General features: G+C 47.6%; 2 protein-coding genes across 6 annotated transcripts in view; one reads left to right on the forward strand and one right to left on the reverse strand.

The window, feature by feature from the left end:
* The first annotated feature begins 573 nt into the window (after positions 1-573).
* Positions 574-26,816, forward strand: WNT8B (Wnt family member 8B). Its single transcript, XM_027667251.1, has 7 exons — positions 574-597; positions 6,546-6,579; positions 7,555-7,693; positions 9,065-9,190; positions 11,251-11,393; positions 11,789-12,552; positions 26,805-26,816. Exons 2-6 carry the CDS (start codon positions 6,565-6,567, stop codon positions 12,344-12,346), a joined length of 981 nt encoding a protein of 326 aa, XP_027523052.1. The 5' UTR covers positions 574-597; positions 6,546-6,564; the 3' UTR covers positions 12,347-12,552; positions 26,805-26,816.
* The window catches only part of SEC31B (SEC31 homolog B, COPII coat complex component), a 34,998-nt gene continuing 25,361 nt past the window's right edge, over positions 17,288-26,924 (reverse strand). For 4 of the 5 annotated variants that reach the window (XM_027667245.1, XM_027667247.1, XM_027667246.1 and 1 more), the window contains exons 22-27: positions 25,965-26,003; positions 23,066-23,121; positions 21,677-21,823; positions 21,165-21,281; positions 19,697-19,768; positions 17,288-19,155 (exon numbers count right to left, since the gene is read on the reverse strand). In XM_027667245.1, coding sequence (XP_027523046.1) covers positions 18,976-19,155; positions 19,697-19,768; positions 21,165-21,281; positions 21,677-21,823; positions 23,066-23,121; positions 25,965-26,003 — 611 coding nt within the window. In that variant the 3' untranslated portion in view covers positions 17,288-18,975. The remainder of the gene's footprint in view (positions 19,156-19,696; positions 19,769-21,164; positions 21,282-21,676; positions 21,824-23,065; positions 23,122-25,964; positions 26,004-26,924) is intronic. The other variant, XM_027667250.1, reaches the window with a different exon arrangement.

Genomic DNA, 26,924 nt, shown 5'->3' on the forward strand with positions numbered 1-26,924 from the left:
AGAGCCAGGACAGTGCTGGTGGAGATTGAATCAAGTGATTACTTTAGGGGATTTGCTGTCTGTTTCTTTATCCCTCTCTCTCTTTTTTTCTTTTTCTTTTTTTTTTTTTTTTTTTTTTTTTTGTTTTCCCTTTTCCCTCCCTCTTATCCCTTTCTTGGTGCATTTGTCTTCGAGGAACCTGGGGTGTTCTTTTCATCAGTTCAGTCTCTCTCTGGCACTTGAGTCCTGATTGGCTGAAGGACTTAGGGGAAAAAAAATCTTTAATTAAGTAGATAATCTCTTCTTAGGAAGTTCTGCGGCTCCATTTCACCAACCCCCTTTAGCTCTTTAGGATTGGTTACCCTTTGCAGAAGTTTGGATTCAGGAGGCATACGCCTCTTCATCACACCAGGACTGCCGGGTGGAAAATAACTCCATCCCTTCCCTAATTTAGTTGTGCTTCTTTTTTTTTTTTTTTTTTCTCTGGTGGTGGTGGTACCCAAGTTGTTTTTTTTATAGGATCTCCTTTCTCCATCTTCATTTGGATTTTATATTTCACATGGACCCTTATCTGGCCATCTTCTTCCTCACTCCCTTCTTCCAATCCTGCTGTGCCTGGTGAGTATCGAGAGCACCTCAGTCTGTGTCACAGGCAGGTGCTCTTCCCAGATATCTGAAGGAAATTCCTCTTCACCTTCCTAAATGTCCCCTCCTTCCCATTTCGCTCAGTTCTGTCTTTAATGGAACCAGATATTTAACTAAGTCCCAACACACTCACTGGCAGAGGTTAGATCTGTGAAGTCCCCCTTTTTCCCTGTGCCTCCCAAAAATAACTATGGGCCAAATCCTGAGCTGGGGTAAAATAGAGGAGAGTGGATGCTGAGGACCTAGCCCCTCACTTCCAACTGGGAAGATAACCCAACGGAAGAGCCAGGGACAAAGGCTCACAGTCAGCTTGTCTTTTGTCTTAATCAATCAAGTGGGGCTTCTCTCACACTCCCCAAAGAAGAAAGCCTCTGATTAAGAGCTCAGAGCCAGCAGTGGTAAGTTAGATCCACAGGACTGTCACTCTGCGTGAGTAGCCTGAGATCCAGGCTCCTTGGCAGACACAGGGCAGAATTACATGTCTGAAATTCATGTATTAGGAATTCCTGGGGAGAAGCTTTTGGTACGGAGATTGCTACAGCTTGGTTTCCAACCACCTGAGTCCTGTCAGACCAGTTCCACTGTGGACAAATCTGTGGCCATCTCCTGTGGACTTGCTCTGTCCCAATGGCAGTTTTGTATTTATTTCCAGGGAAGTTCTATAAGGATTAATAGAGATTATACTTGCATCATCTCATATCATTCCTTGCAGAGTATATCAGTCCCATGCCCAACCAGAGCATGGCTCCGTAGGTATTTTTTTCCTGTGTGATTTTTATCCATTGTTGTGATGCCCTGGGGAATCTGTAAAGTGGGTTACAGACTTATCTCTAATGGCAAGGAAAGTCTTTTTCTGTTGAATGACTAAAATCCCCTGCCTTCCCCAAAGCAGAACTTTAGGGTTATTACCATGGATGGACAAGTCAAAATTATAGAAGGAGAAATTACAGAATAAATAGGAACTCATTTCTGCTATCTGAGAGTGAAATTTATGTTCTTTCAGACATTTTCTACTTCCTTCATTAAAAGAATGTGCAACAATTTATATATGCCTAAATACTATAAAGCAGCAAACTCAAGATAAATCTCCCTTCTGGAACAAGGGGAATATATGTGTTCTGCAGAAAGGGTAGGCAAGAGCTCATGTTGATTTTACTGTTATTTTTCTGCCCTTCCTATGTATGTGTCTTGCTTTCCTCAATAAAAATAGGTTTAAAATACATTAAAAAAAAAAATCAACATTTTGAAGAAACAGCTGCAAAGGAAAGAAATTTCAGTGCACAAAGTAGACTTAAATATGGAAATTGGAAGCATTTTCAATCCAAAGTTGATGTTTAAATTCTGTGTCTGCTTTTCAGAAGTTTTTATCTAAGAGAAAAGCTTACAGATCAAGATAACCCTGCTTCTCTCCGCATATTGCTCACAGGTCATGAGTTCCTGAGAGAAAGGAAAATTGTAACCTTTATTTGAAATTATCATTTTACAGACACTATCCCTTAACTCTTGAGGAGAAAAAAAGCAAACTTTGTGGGAATCATAAAATAATTCTGCTTGAAATTTGTGCTGGTTTTCTTTATCTGATCCAACAGCTTAAAACACAAGTTAATTTTCTCCTGTGATTTAATGACAAGAATTGGGAGTGGGAGGGGGGCAATATAGAACAACAGAAATTATTTTTTATATATATATATGGCCACTTCCCTTCTCTGAGCATGGATTAAATTCTACCATTTAATTGACCATCCAACCACTGTATTTCTAGATACAAAAGGTCAGGGTTGCATTGAGGAACTAAAAACCCCCAAATAAAGATAACAAAATAAGGAGAAATGAAGAAAAAAAAAAGTAAAGTTCCAAATGTTATTGAGTTTCTGCCCAGTCTCCTATCCTGTGGGAATAATGTAACAAAATCTAAAGCAGCAATTTGTTTCTAAACGGCTTTTTTATACACTTCAGCTGTGGGACTGCCTTTAGTTTCCAGCCTCCCACGTTTTATAATAACCTTGGGGAGTTCCTATTTGAGAATGAAACTCAGATCCAAAGTGAAATTCTATCCATTTTCTGTATTTACAATAATGACAGTAAAGATCTAAATACAGCTTTATAATTTTCTAAAGAGCTGAACCAGCAGCACAGTAGCCTGAGTGGGTGATAAGATAGCAAACAAATATTTTAATGGGAGATTAGATAAGGCTCTTAGGGCATATTAAACTGAGGAGAGGGGTGCTGTCATTGGTTAAAGTCGTAACTGAGATGGAATTATCAGAGGCTTGTTAGTATTTGATATGTGTAAAATATAGTGGGACAGCTGCTTGGCAGGGTTCTTTGCTTTCAGATTCAATAACCTGTGATAGAGAACTCCTGCTATAGATACTAATTAGCTTTGAGATAATTTCCTAATATCGGATACAATGAAAATCTCTTGCCCTAGATTTGTTTTTTACCTGGAGACATAGATTTGCAGTGAGTGAAGCAGTGTACTCTGGCCAGGGCCCTGCACAGGCTGGGGAGGGGGATGAGGAACTTGGTGGGTCTCCTCTCTATACCTGCTGAGGTTTGAGTCTGTGTGATACTGTCCTGGAGTTTGAAAGTAGAGGGAAAGGGGTTCATGTAGCTAGAAACCTTGTGAGCTTTCTCAGAGAAGAGGAATGACTTCAAGTATTTCTTTTTATGTGTGTGATTTTAAAAAGTCACCGAAGTCTTGGGAATTCGGCTGGTTAACATCCACTGTAGATGCAGCTAGCTAGTTATTTAGAATTACATTGTGCTTTCCTTTACAATGCTATGAAAATTTAGTAGAATAAATATTTTTGTTAAAAAAATCACACTACACAGAAAACAAATGAAGAGAGATTCATTTTGTAGTGACTCCTGTTTGCAGCACAGAGATGATTCTAGTGGCATGGTCAATATTGCACTACATCTGTGAAACTTGTGGCTTAATTGCTCTCTGCCCTCACTGGAGACTATACAGAACGGAGACATATTTTTCTTAGCTAAATCATAGAAGCAAAAATAAAACACACAGATTCTGTCTCCATTATTATCTTTCCTTCCCTCTCAGTAATAAATAAGAAAAATTTCAGCTAGCCTCCAGCCACATGACAGTCCAGTTCCCTTCTCCTGAATCCACTTGCAGCAGCAAGAGTTAAATATTAGGGTGTCAAATGCACCAAGTCCAAATGAATCCTTTACTTGTCTAAGCCCTACAAACCCGCCCAGCAGCATGCCTGCCTGTTGATCCAAGAGCTCAGGGAAAATGCTTTCTGTCTCTACGACTGCTTAAAAATGTTTAGAATATCCTGCTGGGAAATTGCTACTGTATCATTTGCTCAGTTGCAGATGGCGAATTGGCGTATCCTGAACTTGGCCTTTTTGCGAACTTGAGATTTATCCTGGGAGGAACAGATCCTCTGCTTCAATGCAGTTATGTCAATTTGCTCCTGCTAACAGGCTGGTTTGCTGTAAACCCTGAATTTGTGGATTACTATCCTCACCCTAAAGCCACCCTTGCAACTGCTCAGATGTTCCTAATCCAAGGCGATGCCAGTAAGGGTTTGAAGCAAATCCGTCTTGTACACTGTGAATTTGGGTTTTCCTACACACATAGGAAGCAATGCCAATGGGATGTATCTCTTGTTTTGGCCACAAAAGCAAGATGAGAGAGGACTTGCAATTTCCTAGTTCTTGCCTACAAAGGGGCACTTTACCAGAGGTTTTTTCACAGCTGCTACCAGGGGCTCAGATTCACACTGACACCATTCTGAGTGTGGTCCCCATAGCAAAGCACTTAAGGTCAAGGCAAAGGACAGGAGAGAAACCAGATGGAAAAATGACTTGTTCATGCTGCTATCCAGTTGCATTAGGATGGGGACCCATGGAGCTTACACAGTCTGATTAGCCCCAGGTTCATGGCCCTGTGTGATTCAGGTCACCCGATGCTCTAATCACTCAGCTACAGATGCCGCCTCTCCAAGTCCCAGGAAATATTTAATTAGCTGTACAATGCAGAAGCAGCTTCCAAAGGAAAATTCCTCTGCAAAACAACCATCGACTTCGTGCTAAAGTACCCATGAACTGGAGCACGGCCGGGTCTGATTCCCAAGCCTGGAACAAAGGGAAAGGATCTCCTGCCCTTGCACAGCCCACTTGCATTTTGAATCTTTCCCAAAGCAAGCTTTCATCAATATGGACACATTTTCACCAAAAAACCCTGACAAAAAAAACAAACCAACCAACCAATCAAATAAAAAAAAAAAGTTAGGCTTGCCAGAGTGAAGTGTTGCAAACTCAATCTCTCAACTCTTTCTAAACCGTAAAAGCAAGGATCAAATTTCTTGTGATTTTGACCAAAATAAAGTAATGAGACCTCCTTTTTGTCGTGTACCTTGGAGAGGATCTCCATGAGGGCAGTTCTAGTGGAGGTAAAACAGGTTCACTAACTCCAGGAGCAGTTTTCCGGAGGCAGGGCAACATCCTCTCTCAATCTGTCACATGTCTGATATCTGGGCACCAGTCCTGCCTCCCTGTCTGCCTCTGTGTCTATGGCAGGGCTGCACTTAGTCCCGCAGTTTGGGACAGCAGTGCCTGCTTCTGCCTGTGGATGCTTCCACACTCTCTCTGCTGCACTTGTAGCATAAAAGGAAGGTACCTTTCTCTTCTTTACCAGGGAGATACCTGTGGCTCATTTGAAGCAAAACATCATCTCGAGGAGAAGCAGAGGGGCCCAGTTTCTATCAGTACATGCTCTATCATTTTCCCTGATCACTCACTCACCGCAAGCTCTCAATCCACTCATGACACCTCTCTGGCCTCAGTGTGCTCCCCAGGGGATAACAGCACTCACCCATTTCTCTGGGGTGCCAGCAGGGGAGGTGCTCCAGAGACAGTGATGAGAGTTATTTTGCAAAGCTAGAGAGGCTGGAATTAGGTGTTTGTGGGAGAGATTTCTCTTTTCTCACTTCCTTTCTGACTAGGGATATTTGGAGTTGGCTCTTGGGCCTTTTCAAAGTGTCAGTCCTTTCTGCCATGACGTGGCTAAGCACGATTCACCCAGACATCCTCCAGATTCCATATGGTGGTCACTGCACCATATGGAGTCCTAATCCTGACTGACCATTTGCACTGAAAGTCTTTCCTGCTGAAGAAAGACTCAGACTGGACAGCATTGGTTCAGCAAGTTCCTGGGGACAGTGTTGGAAAACAGACACACTGCCAGACCCTTGGAGGTGATCCCTCCACACCTTCAGTGGGAACACTAGAAAGTTTAATTTTGGCTAGGCCCCCCTCCATCCCAAACCCCCAGGGCTCCCTGCAGTGTCCATCAGGATAGGGAGGACATGTGTACTTGTGTTCAGCCTTCACTATAACCTGACCAAGAGGAGAGTGTGGGCAGCCAGAGCTGGCACTGCAGGAAACAAGGGACTGTGATCTGGAGGGGTGCAGCTGGGACACACTGCAAAGGAGCAGCAGTGTGACCTCCTCCTTCCCTCAGCATGGTCCAACAGGGAGAATGGTGCTGGCACACGGTCCAGCTCCTGGGGCTGGGGGAAATGCTACTCCAAGTTAAGTTGAGCAACAGTTTGGTGAGGTAAAAAGCAAGGCTAGAGGAAGAGAATAATATTAAAATAATGGGGTGATTGCTACAAAGGGCAGCTGAGCAGAGGAAAGCAAAAGGAGGGAGCAGTGAGGGGGTTGCAGCCCAGTACAGCCTGGTTGAGGGGAGCAGGGTGGGGGGAAGGAGATGGCACCATCCTATCTCTCAGGGAGCAGCAAGGGGAGATGAAGGAAAGACCAAAGGTGCCTGCAGCCAGGAGACAGGCAGACTTCAGGGGAGTGAGAGAAGAGCTCTGGGATGCCTGGCATTCCCCAGGCCCCTCCACCATCACCCTCTCCCTGCTGACACTGTCTCTGTCTTCCAGGTCAGTGAATAATTTCCTGATGACGGGCCCCAAGGTAAGAGAAATCCCTTTGATCTCTGTCCCTGATTCCACTAAACCCAGGGAGGGAGAGAGAGAGAGAGACAGGGGCTCCTCCTTACCCCTCCTCTCCACCCAGCCTCGGCCAGAGCTCCCCTCACACCCAGGTTTCCAGCAGCAAGGCAGAGAGGGACCAGAAGGACCTGCTACAACTCCTTGAGCTGCATCAGGCCTAAGCAATACTGACCTGGGGTTCTTTTAAGCTAGTTGGGGCCAGATTCTGGAGATTTGTCTGTTGACGCCAGCTGAAGCTCTCAGCTGTCATCTATTGCTTCCTGATGATCAGGTTGGCATTGGAACCCGCATTGATCCAACTGGAAAGTACTTTCTGTAGGCCCTGTAAAACATTCTTCCTCAAGGAGCACAATTAGAATTGCCAGGACTTTATTCAGTATTTTTGACCCCCCACATCCTTGCCCTCCTCTTTCAGAGGCTTTTTTTCCTAAATAGGACCAGTTGTAAAATTTACCCAGTTTTTGTTCTGGCTATTCCCCAGAAACACCTCCAGGCCCATCTAGCACTTTCTACATCTCTCAATGCACTGGTGGAGCAACCTTGCCCCAAAGCATTGCTGTCTCCCTGGGGCTGTGGTGAAGAAGGAGGCAGGCTAAGGTACCTGCTGGCCTGGAGTTTCCTGATCTCTGAGCAGAAGGCTCTGCCTCCTCTCATGCTGGAGAGATAAGGGGTTCCCTGTGGCAGAGGCTAGCTGGCACAACTCCTGATGCGGCTAACAGCCAGGAGCTCAGCCTTCTTCCCCTAGGAGGCTCAGGCTCCAACCCAGCACATCAGGAAATACCTTTGCTGCTGCTGCTGCTGAGCTTCGCTTCCCAGGGAAGCCAAGCCTGGGAGACCTCCTCAGCTCTGTGTGTCTTGTCTCTGTAAGATGACATGCAGGTTATTTTCAGTTGAAAATACACATCATCCCTGTGCTGACCCACTGCTCTGCTCCCAGGCCTACCTCATCTACTCCAGCAGCGTGGCGGCCGGGGCACAGAGTGGCATCGAGGAGTGCAAGTTCCAGTTTGCCTGGGACCGCTGGAACTGCCCTGAGAGGGCATTGCAGCTCTCCAGCCACGGTGGGCTGCGCAGCGGTAAGGAAAGCATTGGATACCACTACTGGGACCCCCTTACTACAGGTTAGAGCCCATGGCCCCCTCCTCTCTTCCCAAGTGCCTCCTTTACTTTCCCATCCCCACCTGGCACATGCCTTTCCCAGGAATCCCTCAGAGGGATCTTTCCAGAAGACCCCTTCACCCATCAGCTCCCACACACAGTGGGATCTAGCCTCAACACAAGGCAGCCTTTCAACGTCAGCATCACCTCCGGACCTGCCAAACCCCAGCTTGAGCAGGACAACTCACACAAGGATGCCTTCCCACAAAGATGCACCGTCATGAGCTCCACATGGGCTGCTGGACATGCCATGCCTAGATGGTGTCCCAGGGTATCCCGTGGAGGCTGAGAACCAGCACAGGCTAGTGGTGTGCCAAGCAGAGGGGTATGGCTAAAGAGAGTAGGAAAGAGTTCATCAGTGGCTCTGCTCTGGCCAAGAGACAGGAGAAAAGTCTTCTCACAGCTTCCCGATATCAGAATCCCCTTAGGCAGAATTCCAGCATCCTTGACCTGGGCCACTGCAGGGCATGGGGCTGTGGTCATTGTCACTGTATCCCATTCCTTACCTGTTTGCAGGTCCCAGGAAATATTTCAGTGCATATCTGGCCCTCTAGACCTATATATGATGCTGGGCTGAGCTCATACCTGCCCTGTAGAGGCAAGACCTGGGTGTGGAGGAGAGCCTCAGGCCTCTGGAGGGATTGGCAGCAGATAAAGGACCAGGGCCCCAGGCAGAGGTGGACAGAGATTTCAAAGTGGGGCCTTGAGGAGAGAATTGCCAGTCAAGTCCCACTCTGGGACCCAGAACAGGTCTCTGAATCATTCTTGTCAAGGCTATTTGCTCAGATCCACATCTTGCTGGTATTAAATGAAAGCCAAAGGCTTGGTGAAGTCAGCTGATGATCTCCACACTGATCCTGGTGGGTAGGTATGGTCACTGCTCAGAGCCCTTCCAGCAGAAGGTAAGGCTCGAGAGGGCTGTGGGGAAGGAGCTCTTTGACCCTTGGAGAGGGCTCATTCCCTCTGGTGTTAGTGAGAACTGGGGGACATTTGGCCATCTGTGCTATATTGCCATTGCTGAGCTCCCAAAGGACAGCCACGTGCTATCTCATCCACACCCTTTGAAATGGCATGAGTCAGCCTGGATCAAATTTGGGAGCTTCTGTCTTCATGCAGTTCAAGCCCCAACTAAGCTAATCTGACATGTAGGGCCTTCTCTCCACCCCACAAAGCCCTCCGCAAGCAGATCTCTTCCTACACAGACTCCTGCATGGCAGGAGTAATTTCTAACAGTGGTCCTGCTGTGAAATCCTTAGCACATCTGCTCTCTTTGTGTTCCCACTTGACAGCGAACAGAGAAACCGCCTTTGTCCATGCCATCAGCTCTGCAGGCGTCATGTACACACTGACCCGGAACTGCAGCCTCGGGGATTTTGACAACTGTGGCTGTGATGACTCCCGCAATGGACAACTGGGTAAGGAGAGATGAGCTGTTGCCCCTCACTCACGTACAAGGCAGCAGGAGAAGCTCTTCCCTCCGCTGCTGAGCCATGCAGAAACACCTCCTCTTCCTGGTCCCCACACCTGGAAATAATGCCCAGAGCAGAGCTTTGCCTGGTTCAAACCAAAGTAACTCTGAGGAATTTGGAAGTAAGCAAACCAAAGTACCTCTGTGGAAGCTAACTGAAGCACCTCCAATTTACACCAGCTGAGGCCAAGCCCTTGATGCTTTCCTTTACTTTCTAAATGACCAGGAAAGTAGAAGGGGTTGCAGTTTCCCTGGTTCAAATCAAGAACTCTATTCAAGCTGCTGGAGACAATGACAGTATCATATGGGCAGAGGAACAGATCTGATGACATGCTTCTACGTGGCAGGTGTTGTTAGAGCAGTGCTGATCAGGGACCTCGGGGCTCCCAGACTCTGCAGGATGAGGGTGGCCCCTGAGCAGAATGACCACGAGGGAAAGCAGGGTGGCACTCATAAACCTCTACAGCGTTTCTCAGCGTGGTAGGCACACAGCAGCACAACCAGGAGACCCACTGTGGCAGCACACAGCCTTCACACTGTTCATGTCACACTGGTACCCAGGTCCTCGGCCACAAAGCACCTCTGAGTGTGGAACCCCAGGCTGCACCACTCTAGCCCTCCACTCAGCTTTCACTGAAAACACCGACATTTAGGTTTTTTGTTTTGAATGAAAAGAGGACAAATTTCAAATTATCAAAATATTTTAAAAGCCATGCCCTGCCCAGCCAGTCAGTCAGTATGTGTTACTTTATGACAACTCCTCTGGAGTGTCCAGTATTTAGTAATTCACTTTGCTGGCTAATCCACTGCTGCTTAGGTGTCCAAGGTTTGGAAATGCCTAACTCTAGCAGAGAAAGACTTTTGGGTAATGACACAGCAAATTTTATCTTCTCTGGAAAACCAAGTTAGTCATGCCACATTTTCTTTCCTCCAAACATATCTGTTTTTCCTGAAAATTTTCCATTGTGAATTAAAAGCTTGTAAGGCATAGGAAACTTTTCAGCTTGACCAAAACAGTGTGATTCAATTCAGCCATTGCACTGAATCCAATTTGGTGAGAGGTTTCCATTCTCCCTTCAGTCCCAGCTCTTGATTTGGACTTCATCATCCACTGCAATTACCCACCTCCCACGAGACACTCCTGCCTTTCCCTGGGAGAGGGGATGCCCTGGGGAAATCTGGGCAATGGCCAAGCCTTTCAAGAGAGGCACAAGGTCGTTAAACCACAACTCCCAAGATGTACTGCTAAGGCATGTTAGGGTCAGAATGTTCCAGATTTTAAATCTTCATAAATAACTTGGCATTTTTCTCTAGGAGTAAAAAAAGCAAACCGTGTGACGTTTTTCCAGTCAGCTGAGCTAAGTTATCAAGCTCCCACACAGTTAGGAAAAGTACCCTCCACATATTTTTGTGCAGCTTCACAGTTCTGTACTGACTCCTTTGTTTCTTTATGATAACTGGAAAATCAGACCCTTCTAAGATGCCAAACATCATCCCAGAACTCTGGGTGTGCCAAAAAGAGTGCCTTCTCAATACATGTATGCCAGGCTTAGGCTGTTTCAGACAGAGGGGAATCTGTTCCCTCTGACCAGGATGCCTCCACCAGTTTGCTAATCCAAGTTAGCAAGGTGCTGTCCCTGCGAGTCAGACTGAAGGAGCTCAAATCAGGGTTTGAGAGAAGGTGATTAAAGACCCAAAGGCTTATCTGTATGGCTGCATGATAATTGACAGCTTCTGAATCCTGCTCTACAGAAAGCCTGGAGACCCCTGCATTTGTTGTACAGGACATAGCCCTTCCCTGCCTGCCTGCCTGAGCCACATACTATCCAGGCCTCAGTAGAAATGCTATGAGCTCAAGGGGAGGGAATCTGAGAGTATTGTGAGGTTAAAGACTGAATTTGCCCCGCAGCCTCCATTCCCTCCCATCACTTCTGATATCCCAGAGCCAAAAGCCAGGCAGGCAAGGGGCTGGTTCTCTGACAGCAAACATCTCATCTCCTCTCTTAGGGGGGCAAGGCTGGCTGTGGGGAGGCTGCAGCGATAACGTGGGCTTTGGGGAAGCCATTTCCAAGCAGTTTGTGGATGCCTTGGAGACTGGACAAGATGCCAGAGCTGCTATGAACCTGCATAACAATGAGGCGGGTAGAAAGGTGAGTTCTTCTCTCCCTCCAGACCTGACAGTGCATACCAGATTGGCTCTGGCCATCCACCTTGAAGAATTACAATTTGCTGTAGCTAAAAAACACATGTCCAGAAGAAACAACTTCTGGGAGGATGGCAGCAGGACAATGTGATGTGTGGTGTTTGCTCTAAGGTAGCAAAGCTTTCTGATTACAGTGATAATGGTTTCCTGCAGTCCTCTTTCTCCCAGTTCAAGGAGGAGAGTACTGTGGAGAAGCAAATCTATGAGTTTCAGGACTACAGCGCAGGGAGGGTTGATGGCAAACTCCTCCACAGGCCTGGAGCCATGTTTCTGCATGCACTGCGGTATAGAAACAACCCTCTGGGCTTTTTCTTGAATTCCCTCTTTCTGCTCACTCTGTAGGCAGTGAAAGGGACCATGAAGCGAACTTGCAAGTGCCACGGTGTGTCAGGGAGCTGCACCACCCAGACCTGCTGGCTGCAGTTGCCCGAGTTTCGGGAGGTGGGAACTTACCTCAAGGAGAGGTACCACAAAGCCCTGAAGGTAGACTTGCTGCAGGGGGCAGGGAACAGCGCTGCCAGCCGGGGTGCCATCGCTGAGACCTTCAGCTCCATCTCCAAGAAGGAACTGGTCCATTTAGAAGACTCTCCTGACTACTGTCTGGAGAACAAGACACTGGGGCTGCTGGGCACAGAGGGCAGGGAGTGCCTGAAGAGGGGCAAGGCACTCAGCAAGTGGGAGAAGCGGAGCTGCCGGCGGCTGTGTGGGGACTGCGGGCTGGCAGTGGAGGAGAGACGAGCTGAGATGGTGTCCAGCTGCAACTGCAAGTTCCACTGGTGCTGCGCCGTGCGGTGCGAGCAGTGCCGCAAACGGGTCACCAAGTACTTCTGTGTCCGCAAGGAGAAGCGGGAGCGGAGTGGAGGTGGCGGGGCCAGCCGCAAGCTCAAGAGAAGGCTCTGACTTGCTTCCATGGTCCTGCCTGCCCCTCTCCTCTCCTGCCCTCCCCATCAGCCCCCGGCACCATTTCCGTTTGGCATAGTTTTGTCTCATTCCCACTGCTGCCTCATGGGGGATTGGGCAAGGAAAAAGAGCGTTGTATGAGTCCCCAGGTCTTGACCACACAGGGCATTAGTGCAGTGGGTGACGACTTCTGGGGATACCTTCAAGTGTTGAAAAAACGAGGTGAGATTTGGTCCCTTCAACTCAGAGTCACTCTATCCAGTGTTTCTATCTGGTTTTGTCTCTGAAAACACAGTGGGTGTCTTGGTGGCTCCTGTGCTTTTGAGTTTGTTTGTTTGTTCCCCAAAAAAGCACCAACTCTGGGCTTTTGAGCGAGATCAACACTTAGGAAAGTACGAGGAAATTGACATGACACCAACGGAGTTGGGCAACTCAGAGCAGTAATCCCTAAATAAGAAGAGGCTTTTAGTACCCTAGAAAAATAAAGGCACTAAAATAAAGTTGTTATTGCCTAAGCCCTACACTATGAGGGAACAGAAAAGCTATGCAACTCCTTCTTGCAGAAAGCCAGCATCCAAGAGGCCCACAGCATCACTTCCCATCCTTTGACAGCTTTGGTAACCTCTCCAGTGCTTTACTTTGCATTTGAAATGGCAGCAGCAAGATTGAAGCTACTGCTTGGCCTGCCCATTAAACAGCTGTTCAAAAAAGGGGTCCCATCACTCGGCTTTTACATGCTTTCTCTGTGTCTTCCAAGCCTTCAGGTCTGGTCTCCCTCTTCACTCCAGCATTCCTGCCAAAGCCCCTGATTGATGCCACAAAGATGCCCTCACACTTATTTCTCCTGTCCCTTTTGCCTCCCAAGTCTCTCCCAGAGGAGTTGCCAGCTGAGCCCGCTCCCCATCTCCTGGTGTACTTGCCAAGTACTCTTATCCTGTCAGCTAACTAACTAAATACTTCCTTGTAGTCTGAGAAAATAATGTCAGTTACTATTTAATGGTGGTGTAAATAGGAAAGTGAAGCACTTTGAAGTTTAATTTATTGCACAGTTACTGTGATGTACACATAACAGTTTTTCCTCTACTACTTATTGTATATATTCTATAGGCTAAGCAAGCAGCAGGAAGATTTGGTTGATGCGTCTCTGTTCCCTTGCTGTGGTTGGGATAGGGAGGTAAGAAACTGCCAGCTGCAGCACCTGGGGAAGCTCACTGTACCATCACAGCGATCTTCCCTGGGGCTGCAATGTTATGTCTTTGCTGTTTGAAGTGTCCTTTAGCCATATGAGAAGCCAGCAGAGCTAAGTTACTGGCCGTTAGACCTGTCTTGTAGCCAATATTTGTAAACCAATAGCCAATGCAATAAATCAGTAGCCAAGTGCTTGCAAAATGCTTGTGTCTAAGTAGTTGGGTGTTCTTTCATCCCATTGCATCTGTGGGTGTTTGTAGTTTCAGTCCTGGAGACTAAAACCCATCTGCTTACCCATCTGTTGAGCCCAGGAAGACCTGACCAGGCCACTTCATGCAGCACAACCTTGGGTCCTACCAGGAGGGGAAAGGACACACTCTCTTCTCGATCTATGGGATGGGAGGGGGCAGGCAGGAGCCCAGTTGCCCACTTCATAGCTCAGATATCAGAGACACTCAATCTGTACGTGTCTCTTTGTTATCAAATAGCCCCTTCCTTCGTTATCAAAAACTTCATTGGGAGTGGGAATTTGGACCTAAGGCAAGCTGGGGTCTCACCAGAACAAGAGCATTCATTCAAGCAAGAATTTGGTCCTTCAAAAATTGCAAGAAACAATCTTGGCCCACTCAGGGAAAACTGAAACACTTCCACTTCACACACAAACCACCAGCTGCTTCTGCAGAGGTTTTTATTAATACAGTGACCCTGCCCTAGGTCTCTCTTGCATCTCTGTCAGCAGTTCCTCCATCTCCCCGTGGTGGAATTGCATCCTTGGGCAGGGGAGCAAAGAGGGGGCAAAAGCCTTTCGCCCAGCAGGGAAAGCTCCAACGCTGGCTAGCTTGAGGACTATGGCGAGGCAGAGAGGACAAAGGCAAGGCAGAGGAACAACTTCTACCCTCCTTTCCTTCTGTTCCTCCCTCCCATCCGTTCCACGGCCAGCTGGAAACACAGGAAAAGAAGACGTGGAAGCCGTTTCCCTTTTCCTCCCGCTCCTACCCTGTCTCTCCCCTGCTGACACTGCTGCCCCACGAGGGCCGTGGCACAGCCCGGGATGTGCCCGCTGGGCGCAGTGAGGGCTGTTGGCGAGGGGGACGTGTGGGGCACGGCCAGTGCGAGCCCCGTCGCCACACGCTGCTTCCGCTGGGGGAAAACGGCGACACCGCAGCTGCAAAATGTGCTGACCTCAGCAGCGGGTCCCCCCTCCCGGCGCAGGGAGCCCTTAGTGGTAAAGGCCCTGCTGCCATTGTGGGCAGGATTGGATGCTTCCATGTATTCATTTCGGTTTAATGAAGGCGCATTCCTCAGAGGAGAAATATTTACATTCAGCTTCCCAGGTGGTCACCTTCGCCCAGATGACACACAAACAGGCAGCCCCCCGCTCCCTTTTCCAATCCAAACCTCTTTAGAGGGCTCGGGAGGAGGGGAGAGAGGGGAGGGGGGCTGCTGGGGGAGCAGAATAGAGCAGGGAACAAAATGCTAATAAATCAGCCAGCCAGCCCTTTTCCCCTCCCCTCTGTGGAGTCAATGGAAAGTGTCATTTCACATGCTAATCCCCCTCCGATCTCTTTACAACACCTTTTCCGAAAAGTGTTTGGGAAAAGTCCTTGTGGCCCGTTTACAGCTCCCCGCCGCTTCAGATTCCTTCTTGTCTAAGGCCGCGGCCCCCGTGTGGGTCTCTCCCTCCAGCAGGGCTCCTTACAAAAAACATCTCAACAAAGACTTTGGAGTTCATCAGCCTCCCACTGAAATTCACAGCTGCTGAACAAACTAATCCCCTCTCTTGGCCTTTCTTCCTTTCAATGGGTTCTTGGCTTCAAAGACACTTTGGGAAAGGACTTTGTGGGGACTCACACTGCTCCCTCAATAGAAGTTAGTGCAAGCATTATCTTCAGAGCAAGTGGCTTTACAAACAAATACTGCCTAACAATCTCTGCCCCTCCAGCTCCCCCAAACACACACAAGCCTAGCCTGCAGACATGATGTTATCTGCGACAGGATTAGAGCTCTGTTCTCCGGGCTCAGGGATTCTTTCCTACTGCCTCCCACCGCCTCCCCCCCCAAATTCTTTGCCAACCCAAAAGCCTTCTCACCCAGCTGAAAATGGTTTCTCTAGTGCAGGGGTGCTGTGGTACCATGTGCCCACATGGGAGGGGGCAAAGCAGAGGGGCTGCTGCCCACAGATCAAAAGCTGTTACCAGCCAGCAGAGATAGTGCTATAAATGGAGGAGCACTTTCCAGCGGGGTATGTGTAACATACCACACCAGGGCCACAGAAGCAGGGCTTCTGCCACAAGCCTCTCCAACACTTTCAAGCAGGTCACCGCACTTCCCCTGCCTGTTTTCCCTACCAAGAGCTTCAGGGATGGTGCTTGTAGCGGTAAACCTGAGCAAAAGTGAGCAACAGTGGGACAAAGGGGCAGGTGGGAAGGACTTGCAGCAAAGGCAGGATAAACAGCCAGTCTCTGCACAAGTCCTGGGTAGCAGAAGCCGTGTGTGCTGGAGGGAACTAAAATCAAATGCATCTGAGAAATACATGGAAAAATCCGTGGTTTTTTCTCAGTGGTAGAAGTGGCCTGAGTTAAAAAGAGCAAGGGGCTGGACTGCACAGGGTACTACAACTGGATCAAGAAAGGCAGAATCTAAGAAATGCCAGGCTTGTTAAATGATCTCAGAAGGCTGGGATTTTCCTTATATACTCATTAAGCAAATGTATGCCACCTGGGCTACTTGTGTTATGATCCCTTCTGATCCTGCACAAGTATAACCTTTGAAAAATCAGCTTGCATCTCCCTGATGGGGGACAGTTCTTAGGCCAGGCTGCAAAAGCTCTTCAAGACTCCTTCACACCTCGTGTTTGCCTCTGCCAGCAGCAGAATTACAAAAGGCTGGTTTTCCTTGAATGCTCTGTCCCTGACTCTCATAAATCCCGGTCCCTTCCCAGCAACAAATCTTCACCATCCAGTCTTTCTGAGCCTTTGCTTCCTCCTAAGTCCTCCAATCTCAGGCCAGGTAATATAGTCCTGCATATTTCAGAGTTTCATGTGTTCTGTCTGGTAGGCCTGTATATATACCAGCTAGCTGACAGCAAAAACAAACAAACAAAAAATTGAGATTACATCAGAATTACTTTCTTTTATCTGAAGCTAGTTTGATTCCCCCTGACTTTATCTCAGTTCCAATGTTTCACTTCAGCCTTCTCACCTCCTTAAAAGCTTAAATGAAATCAGCTAATAGATTTGTAAGTTATTAACTAATGGTAAGAACTGACAATTCAATGGTATAAATTTCCTCACAGGTCCAATACTCATCCTTGTTTAAGCTGCATGGCTTCAGTGGTGTAACATTTATTTGCAACAGGAGAGAATCTCATCAAGGGCTCTTTGTTTATTTACTGACATACTTCCAACTCCTGGTGTCAAGTGTGAAATCCCCAACACTGCTGTGATTCCCCAAGAGAACATCAGCCAGTCTGGGGGCCTTCTTGTGTTTGATGCAGATGAACAGTCACAATTGAGGCAGGTGATCTGGAGAAGATCAGTTCTCTGACCTTGCAGTGTTAGGGAGTAGGTAAGACCCGAGGTCTCACCACAACAGGATGGATGCTGCCCACATCAGCAGAGCCCAGAATCTGGTTTGCCCCCACACAGTTCTCAACTGCCCCTTCACCAAAGCTGAGAACTCAGCTCTCAGTGGGTGGTATGAGACTGAGGAAGTTCCCTGCAGCCAGAGGTGACAAGTTTAAGAAAAAAAGTATCACAAAACACAGCTTTTATTTCACTGTTCTGTAATCTCTCAGTGCATCAAACCGCAGCAATAGAAACAACACAGCAGCAACAAGGAGGCACTTTGACCTGGGAAGGAGAGAATGAGACATGTCCTCTTCCTCCTTTCTCTGATTCTCCTCCTTACTAAGTCTCCTGGTAGAGTAGGCTGATTCGTGTACTGAACCACAGGCCCATGATAGCATTATCACTCAAGCAGCAAGAAGAGGAAGCAGGGGCTGGCTGCATCCCAATGTCGGGAAGAAGCCTTGCTCCCAGCTAGGGCTCAATGATTATGCTGCCTGGTTAGTAAGGAGGAGGTTGAGAGAGAGGAAGGCAAGGAAGGAGGAAGAGAGGGAAATATATACACACAGAGATGTGCCCTGAAATCCCATCTGCCTTCCCAGACTTCTTCCCCAGGACAGATATGCTTCATTCATCTATTTTACCCCAGAGGAAATGCCACAGTGATGAAAAGTCTCAGCACAATCCATATCTTTGAGTCCTGCCAGCATCACCTCCTGCAGCCTATTCTTACTACCACAGTGCCAAGGGGTCTTTGAGAACCACCTTTGCATGTATCTATTACTTAGACAGAATGAATGCACCACACCTGGAGCAATGAGCTGTCTCTCCCTGCTCAAGTCTGGGCTGGTCAGGGTAGCTCAAGGGAAATCTTTATGAGACTTAAACAATCCCTGCTACTCCTAAAGTCCCTAGGCCATCTGAAAAGCCTCAAGTAGGAAGCCTTCAGATAACAGCAGTAGGTAAAAGTCCAGCTGTGCTAACATAAAAGAAGTGAAAAAGGCCAGGAGCCAGAAAGGGCAGCTTTTAGCCCCAAAACAGGATGTGACTGATTCTGGGGAGAAGTGCACAGAGCAGTCTAACCTGCACACATTCCTGAATGGGAGAGTCTCAGGAATTGAAAGGGGGAATCATCCCTGGACCTGAAACATAATGGGCTTGAGCCTGCAGCTTATAGGGGAAAAATATAAAGGAGGGTGGACAGTGGGTGAATGGGAGGCTTGACTTAAAAAGAGAGGGCTGGGCAAAGAAAAGAGAGAACCAAAGCTGGCCAGAGCAAACTAGTAGTTAGCCCTAGTTGTAGCAGGATATGGGTGCTGTGAAGTGAAAGGGTGAGTCAAGGATGAGAATGAAGAGAAAGAAGGAATGAGGAGAGATCTTTGCTGCAGCCCAGCAGAGTGGGGACACCTCAGCTTAGGTCCCAAGGGAGCCCAGCTACCACTCAGGCAGGTTTACACTATGGCAGGGAATAGAGCCCGAGGCTCTTCTGTGGTGGTGCTGCAGGTGCCAACCCTGTTTATCTCCTGAAAAAAAAAAAAGCAATGTTGGCCTGGGAGGGAAGAAGGCTCCACTTTGTGCCAGGGATAGGGAAGAAGAAGGATCTATGTGCAACCTGGACAGCCTGAAACTGAGATCCCTGGTCTTGAAAGCAGCCTCAGACTAGTAAGAAAGAAGAGAAAGAAAGAACAGTCTCCAGGAGTTGCAGGCACCAGTCTGGAGAGTGGATGGGGCCAGGTGTGCTGGCCTAGAACCGATCCAGGCACTGGCATCGACCTATTTCTCCAGAGTCAGAAGTAGAGTCCACAACCTGCACCACGTCAACAGGTGAGGCAGTCCACCAGCTCTTGGTGTGTACTGTTCCTGCTGCTCCACTCTTTACACATTCAGCTTGCCTGCAATGGTCATGAGGACTTTCAGGATGGGCATAAAACCAGACACCTCACTGAAACTGCTGCTGCTCACTACTTGGGTGTGAACCAGGAGACCTTGTGGGTAGTTCTTAGCCTCAATGCATCGGGCAATTTCATGGAGACCCATAAGGATGGTTGGAGAAAGCTGTGGAGAGGGAGAAGAAATGAGTTCACATGTTCAGCAATGTAACACAGGCCTCTCTCCCTCTGTACCCTTCCCTACTGTTCTCCACTTCACCAAACAGCATCTACACAGTCAAGCACTGGCAGGAAGGATAGTCTGCTTCTTCCCTTGGTTTCCCAGACTACAATAACTGCCAGCTGGCATGAGCAATTGGCATCAGCAGCTTCAGTTTTCTAAGCCAGAGGTTACACTGTGTTCACATTTAACTACCCCCAATTGCTCCTTCCCATCTGGACTCTATGTGCCAGTACCCTTCTTGGGTGGTAAAAGCACCCTGCAAATACCTCCCCAGCTTTTCCTTACACTATGTCTGGGCCAAAGTTAAGGAAGAAGAAGTATAAGGCTGGGTGGATCCATGGTCTTTACAAGGTTTGGCACTCCCCTAGTTTTCCCACGAGAATACATGCTGGTTACACTGGTACAGACACCAAGACCCACAACCCAGAGCAAACGTGGGATCAGGAACCCAACTGGACCACAAGGACTGGTGGCATCTACTTACCGCCTGCTCGCGGAGTTTGTCGTACAAACACTCCAGCCGCTGCAGTGCATCCTCCAGCTTCCTTCGGGTTTTCTGAAGCGAAACAGGTATTGCTAGCTCTGCCAGAGCTTCAAAGCCACCTCTCCAGAACCAACGTGTTCTCACTCAGTCCTTCCCCCCTGTTCTTTCCACAGCAACCTTACAATTCAGCTGCATCTCAGCCTCTGGCAGGCAGGGACTGTGATACTAGCCAGCCATGCCCTCTGTGCATGCGTACATGCACGTATATGCACACATTTTCTGCCCAGGACAGGAAGCTGGATTGCCCTTTTTCCCATCTCCCAGCCTAGGCGTTCCTCCCTTCTGCCAGTGCTTGCAGACCACAGGAGAGAGTGAGTACTTCCAAAGTGTGAGAAATGTCCACTACTTGGCCCATGGGACAACTAGATAGCCTCACCCTGACTGACCTAAGAAACAGCTTCTTTCTGGTCTTCTTGAGATAAAAAGGGAATATCCTTCCCACTCTAGGTAATCACCAAGGCAAGGGCCTGAGTCCTGAAACTCTGGTGTGACTGACCTCATAAACCCTAGCTTGAATAATCTAGATAAATTATTCCATGGATAACTGGGCTCTGGGCACTGCTGGGACAGGCCTGGCAGCCACAGGAGTTCAGGTGCATTGCACTGCTGTACCAATCCAGCCATTCAACTGACACTTAAGTCAAGTGCTTAAGCCCAAACCAACAGGCCTTTCTGTCCATAGAGGGAACCTTTAGGTTATCTCCCAGAAATTGCTATGTTGAACTCTCAGAAAGCACAGAGCAAACACGCTGAAGATGCTGCTCAAGTTGCCTGACTCTGGGACAGCAGTTTGGGCTCAGTGCTTATCCCAATACCCATCAAGCAGAAGTATTGTGGAAGGCTTCATGGTGCCCCCAAGCTCTGGGAAGACTTAGCAATGTAGCAGCACAATGTGCAAACACGACAGTCTGGCCTGAAACATTCACGCAATGTGACATGTATGCCAACAGCCTTCCAGGAACCAGGGTGCAGAAATTACAGTGACTCGGGTACAAAAGATGGTTTGGCTTTCTCTTCCAGCCAGGATATCTCATCTTTTCCCTCTAAGCTCTGAGAACAGTTGGTAATACCAGCTCTGCAGGAACTATCTGAACTATCTGCAGATCAAGCCAGTGAAACAGTAAGCTGAATTAGCTGAGTAAATTCTTCTACTTTTCTTAAAAGAAAGACCCAGGAGGACAGAACCATTGCTTCAGAAAGGCAATGAGAAACAGCGGATAAATGCTGGAGAATTCATCTCAGTTCCCAAAGATGAACAAGCCTACACCCTAAAGGAAGGAGGCAGATGGAGATTAACTTGGCTATAGGGACAAGACTCTTCATCTCTTTACCCAAACAAAAGAAGGAAGCACCAGTCAAACATCTATGAGGGGAAAAAAGTCAAAAGATCAGGGAAGGGAGGACTTACTGGATCAGTGGCGACAGCAGAGCAGCGTTGCACCAACCCTTCAAATGTGGCCTTCAATGCCTGGTGCTCAGGGGGCAGCTCCTTCTTCTCAACACTCTCCACGGGTAGCTGGTGATACTAACAGAGAGAAATGAACAAAACAGAAACATGAAAGGCTAGAGCAGGTAGGTTCCTCTCCTGAAATTATGCAACAGAAGGAATTTCACCCCTTCACAAACCCAGAGAATATATGGAAGCACAGTGTCTTCAGACTGTAATACAGCTTCAAGTCTCTGTGGATTTCCAACTTCAAGCAGGCTGACAGCCTGCCTGGCCTCCCTCCCTCTCTCACAGCCATACCCAGGTGTCATTTTTCCAACCTGGCAACTCCTCTAACACTCAGGCAGAGATGTCTTGTAAGGGCTAGGGAGTAACATAAGCCCTCTGTAGCTGCCAAGAATCTCAAAAGCTGAGTTGTTTTTGTACTTGACAAGACGCTGGTGGCTGGGGAATGCCCCACTTCCCCTGGGTACCTGCAGGCTGCCTTCCCTGGGTGCTCCTGGGGGTGACTGGCCAGATTCTTGCAACCTGGATAGCTGAGGATGGATCGCCTGGGGCTCAGTAGGCAGGCCCATTACTGGAGCTGTGATGGGGGCTGGAGGAGTAAATTTCTCAGGCAACTGTCAGCAAGAAGAAAGGGAAAAAAAAAAAAATCAAGAAAACCAAGTCCAATGAAGAAAGGTTGGTTACACTCTCCACAGTCAAACTCAACTTCCTTTCTAACTTGAACAGTGTCCAGTTCTCAAGATGATGTGTAACACATCCCTGTTCTTTCAGCCCCCTGACTTAGAGAATGGGGCTCTTCCTCTTGCATCTGAGATGAACAGTCAAAGCGACAAGAAGAAAACTCCTCTGGAATTGTTCAATCAAACAGATCCGTTACCCCTGAAAGCACTGGTCCTCAGAAAGCTGCCTTGGCTCTGCAACGGCACGAGTCCTGAATGTAGAGATTAGCAGCAGTAAAGTGTCCAACTGAGCAAGTGTTGGGGAAAATCCCACGGCATGGGGGGAGATTCCTCTTGCAAACACTTCATCCTGCCCCTGCTAAGCCTGAGAGTCATGACAGATTCACTCCAACAGGGCTAGATCAAAAGGAGATGGCTTTAACAAGAGGCTAATCCTGTTGTAGTGAGCACAGCCTGAAGCAGGTTCCCAGCTATGCTGCCAGAAAAAAGGGCGAGAAGTCTGTTCCAAGCTAAAGAAGAGGAGTGGGGGCTGGGAATGGTGCCAAAGAAGCTTCTCGCCACACCTGCCAACAGGCAGCAGTGATGGAAATGGGGTACTGAGAGCATTTGTTGCAAAAGAGCTCAGCTCACAGGTCCTCCAGGGCAATCACGACAAGGCAGAGAGCCACAGGACCAACACAGCAGGCAGCTCTCAGCTACAGCTGTCTCAGCTTCATTCAGCAGAAGTGCCTTATCAGTTGGTAACACCATCTGAGGAAAATCACTGTGGGTCTCACTGTGCTGAGGGGAAATGCTGCCCCCAGCTGTCAGGTGTGAAGGGAGCATGACCTCAGCCGCTATCAGAACAGTTGAGTAGGCAAGGGCATAAGATTAAATCTGTATTTCTAATAACAAACAACTGTAGACAGCACGGAAAGTACTGACAGAAGATGCAACATCAGAGCTGATAACCATGTTACAAAACAGCCACCCTGGAGAACAGCATGTGACTTCGGATGGCAAAGAGTCAAGATGACTTAAAACTCCAGTCCTAGCTATGCATGAAGTGCAGAAGTAGGCAGACCAACACATATAGAGACCTGCTGAGTTTGTCAAGGAGCATTTATAGGAATGTATCTGTTACATGGAGCTCCCTGGCTAAAAGAGAACCAACACATATTGTAGCTGAAAGCTTACCTTTTTCTTTTGAAGGCCTCCTCTTCCAGTAGAGTGATCACTCCAAGATTCCTGAGCTGCCAGAACAGAGAACAAGACACAAAGGTCAGACTTTAAGAAGGTGGCCAGAGCACAATTCATGGTCGCTTGCATGGTTTAGAACTTCCTTCAGGAAAAGGGTCCTTGGTTCCAATTCCTCCATTATTACACCTTTAGACTGTTTCAGTCAAGGAATTTCAGACCCAGCTCACAGGCCCATGAACTGTTCTTGCTTCCCTTTCTCTTTCTTAACTGCATTCTTATCATCTGAGAACATGCACAGCCTTCATGAGGTGATGTCTGACCAGACTGAACTGGCACACACCCAGTCACACACAGGAAACTTTTTTGCAACTACATGAAGCCTTCCAGATTCTGCACAGGCTGCAGAAGTCAGACTCAGAGTCAGGCCTGAACCTTGGTCAGGACCTGCATGTGTGTTCAGGGGGTTCCTGGGGTTCCCCAGAGAATCAGACAGTGTGGTACCACAGTGAGAGCCATGCTACAGGTGACAGGGCTTCTCACCAGGACTCACAGGAATGCCTCACAGTGGCAGCCCACAGTAAGGCAGGCTGCTCTGATAAAGGGGGAAAGATTTGGGATGGGTTTAAATTTTGCCCTTCCAAAATCCTGATCAGAACCAAAGCTTAGCAAAATTTGCTGACTCCCCAACTAGAAGGGAATAGACTTAACCAGTAAATGCCTTGGGAGCAGAGGGGTGTCTCAGAAGATTCTTCTGTGGTACCTTGCCTCTAACCACACTTCAGGTAATTAAAAATCCATCAGACAACATGACATGAAAAGACTTCCACACTTCATTCTGCAAAGGTCAAATTGCAACTACCTTGTCTGCTGCTGTCCTGTAAAGGTATCTACATCTTTAGTATTATTAACCTCAAGCCCATGAGATAGGAATAATTTGTGAGAAAATAGAATAATTCTAAGGGACAATATCAGAATTGCTGGAGCTCAGTGCCACACTTAATGAGCCACTGATCCTGAACTGAGCTTTAAAAATCACAGGGGAAAGATGCAAAAGGTGCTTCATTACTTTAATTACCTTTATTATTAAAATTCTGGCAGCCTCTTTTTGCCCTCCCTTTTCCCATGATTTCAAGACTTGGTCTCTGATGAGTTTGGATCAGTAGTTTAATTAAGTTGGCACTTCTTTTTATTTTGGGGATTCTGTGCCCTAGAACTCTGCTGGCCCCCACTGAGCCTGTGGCCTAGCAGTCCTTGGCACTATTCCAACCCAGTGGCACTCTGTATCCTCACAGGAAACAGCTATTCAAATTATAGTTTGTAAGCCAGGCACTTAATCATCAGCCGTGAGACAACAGGACATTTTGCTGCAGTGAAATGCTATCTTGCCTATGCTACTTGTGAAATAGGATTTCTCACCATCCCTGAAAGACATGCCCCATGGCAGCAATTTCCAGCAATGTCTGTCCTAGAAAAAACAAGATCATTACAAGCTGGAGTCGGGGATTATCCTGGCCAGAAAGGAGATGAGCCAACATATTGCTGTCCTTCACCCTGTCCCTGGCACTCCCCAGGAGCATGGGATTTCTGTAAGTGGAGATCTCTCTTCACTGCACTAGTGATAATATTCACAGAGATCACAGAGAGGAATTTCCGAAGTGAGAAATTTTGGCCAGTCAGATTGAGTGATTTTACAGTCCCTTTTCAGATTAAGAAAAGTACCAGTCAAAACCAGAACAAGAACAGCAAGCAAGAAAGCACTGTCAAGGAAGCCAATTTGCACTGCTAAACCGGGTATGCCATACATTGCCATTAAAACTGGGAGCAAGTACTGCCAAGGAGAAGGGAATTTCACAGCAGTGAATTCCCAAAGGGTACCTTCAGCTTGAGGAAGTGCTTGAAATCTTTGCCATAGAATCATCTTTCCTTTAACAAGGAAAAATTGGGATATTTTGTTTCTCTGCTGAACAGACAACTCCCTTTCCAGAGTTTCACTCCACACAGACAGATTTGGTTGGTGGTGTTAGTGCCTATCAAGTACTTGGATTTCGTAAGTAAAGCTGAGAGTTTTGTGCCTGGCAGATGGTCTCTGCAATGAGCAGCAGTCACTATGCAGTGACAGGCCACTAAGATGTTGAGCCTTACACCCCACTGACAATGTAGACTAGAAGATAACTACTCTCAACATCAATGAATACCAAGGAGAGAAATAAGGACAAAGTATCAGTCAGAAAACCACTGCAGTCCAAATTCTCCCCAACAGATGAACTAAGATTCAAAGCCAAACCTCCTCCTTTAACTAAAGCCAAAAGCTTTCCAGCTCCCCTTGGAACAGAGCCCCCAAATTCTGCTTGAGAAGCTCTATTCCACCACTGCTCCTGCTGGCACTCACCTCCTCCAAACCACAAGGGGAAAGCACAAGTGCAAGTAAAGCCATGCACCAGGCTGAGAGCGTAATAGGGAGAAAATGAGAGATGAGTTACAACCACTGGCCTGCTCCTTGCCTAGAGAATCAAGAAAGGAAAACTGGTTGCTTCTCCATCCTGCTGGCCTAGGAATTACCTGAAAAGAGAGAGACTGAGAATGGCCTAATTCCTCCAGAACTGGAGGAAAGTAAAGAAGGAAGAAGATGGAGACCCTGTTTTCTGTACTCAAACTCATGATTAAGAGCACAGAGCTCTCATTTCACTTCCAGCATCCTCAGCTGTCACTTACTAGTCCTCAGAACAGGTATATTCCCTACTCCAGCTGTAGAGGTCCCCAGGCATGCAAGGAAACAGCAAATAGCAATGAGCATGCACACATGCACACACATCAAAAAGTGCACACACCCCCCACATTTCACTGGAAGCAGCAACATTGCCTCCCCCACAGGTCTGGAGGCTTCTCTGGGTACTACCTGCATGATCCATGTGGGGATCTAGCCAAGGGAAGAAACCTGAAAATCAAGGCAGGGTGGAAAAATCATCATCACCAACAGCTTTTACTCAGTGAGTAATGTCTCTGGACTATTGTCCTAAACAGCTTTTCAGGAAGGAATTTGTCCAGCTGTAGCTCTGTCTTAAAAATGTAGTCCCCACAGGCTTCACACAGTGGGATTTGCTATCCTTGGTTAAACACAGTTCAGCAAAGGATTCCAGGTGGAGGCAAACCTCAGTCTCAGTTCCTTCACTGTCAGAATATGTGTGGCTTGGAGAAACATCTGCTCAAAAATTTGTGGATTGTCAGTGTTGTTGTTAGGGATCTCCACAGCCTGGCTAAACCTGTTCCCTGAGAGAGGAAAGAATTAATAAACACCAGATGTGGTGATACTGTGGGAAATAGAAGCAAGGCCCATCCACTGGGAGCTAGGTCCAACAACACATCTTTTCTTCATAATGCTAGCAAAGACTTCACAGCACTTGCATGCTGGGCTGGATTCAAACTATAGGTGCAGAGCGGTCTAAAGCACTGCACAGAGGAATCCAGAAGTGATTCCCAGACAAGCACTTTATGACAACAGGAAAAGAATGGAAGAACTAGAGCACAGCAGACAGAGGAATATAATCCTGAAGCTAAGCAAGGCATATCTCATGGACAGACAAGCTGCTCTCCCAGCATTTCAAATGCACTTCTTGTGTAAGTTGCATAAGAAAGGCTGAGATCAGCCAAGCCTTCCACCAGGCATTCCATGGGAACCATCACCCTTTCTGTCAGAGCAAATGCCTCTGGAGTGGATGACTACTCAGGGTGCACCAAGGATCTGAAGAGCCATCTTGCAAACACAACGTGGGAGACACAACAGCTGAACAGCTGAATGAGACTGACATTATTGTTGTGTTTCACCACCACAGCAAGACTCAAGACCATGTGCCTGTAA

This window comes from Corapipo altera, unplaced genomic scaffold (assembly GCF_003945725.1).
Source record: "Corapipo altera isolate COAL_440 unplaced genomic scaffold, ASM394572v1 327, whole genome shotgun sequence".
NCBI classification, from domain to species: domain Eukaryota; kingdom Metazoa; phylum Chordata; class Aves; order Passeriformes; family Pipridae; genus Corapipo; species Corapipo altera.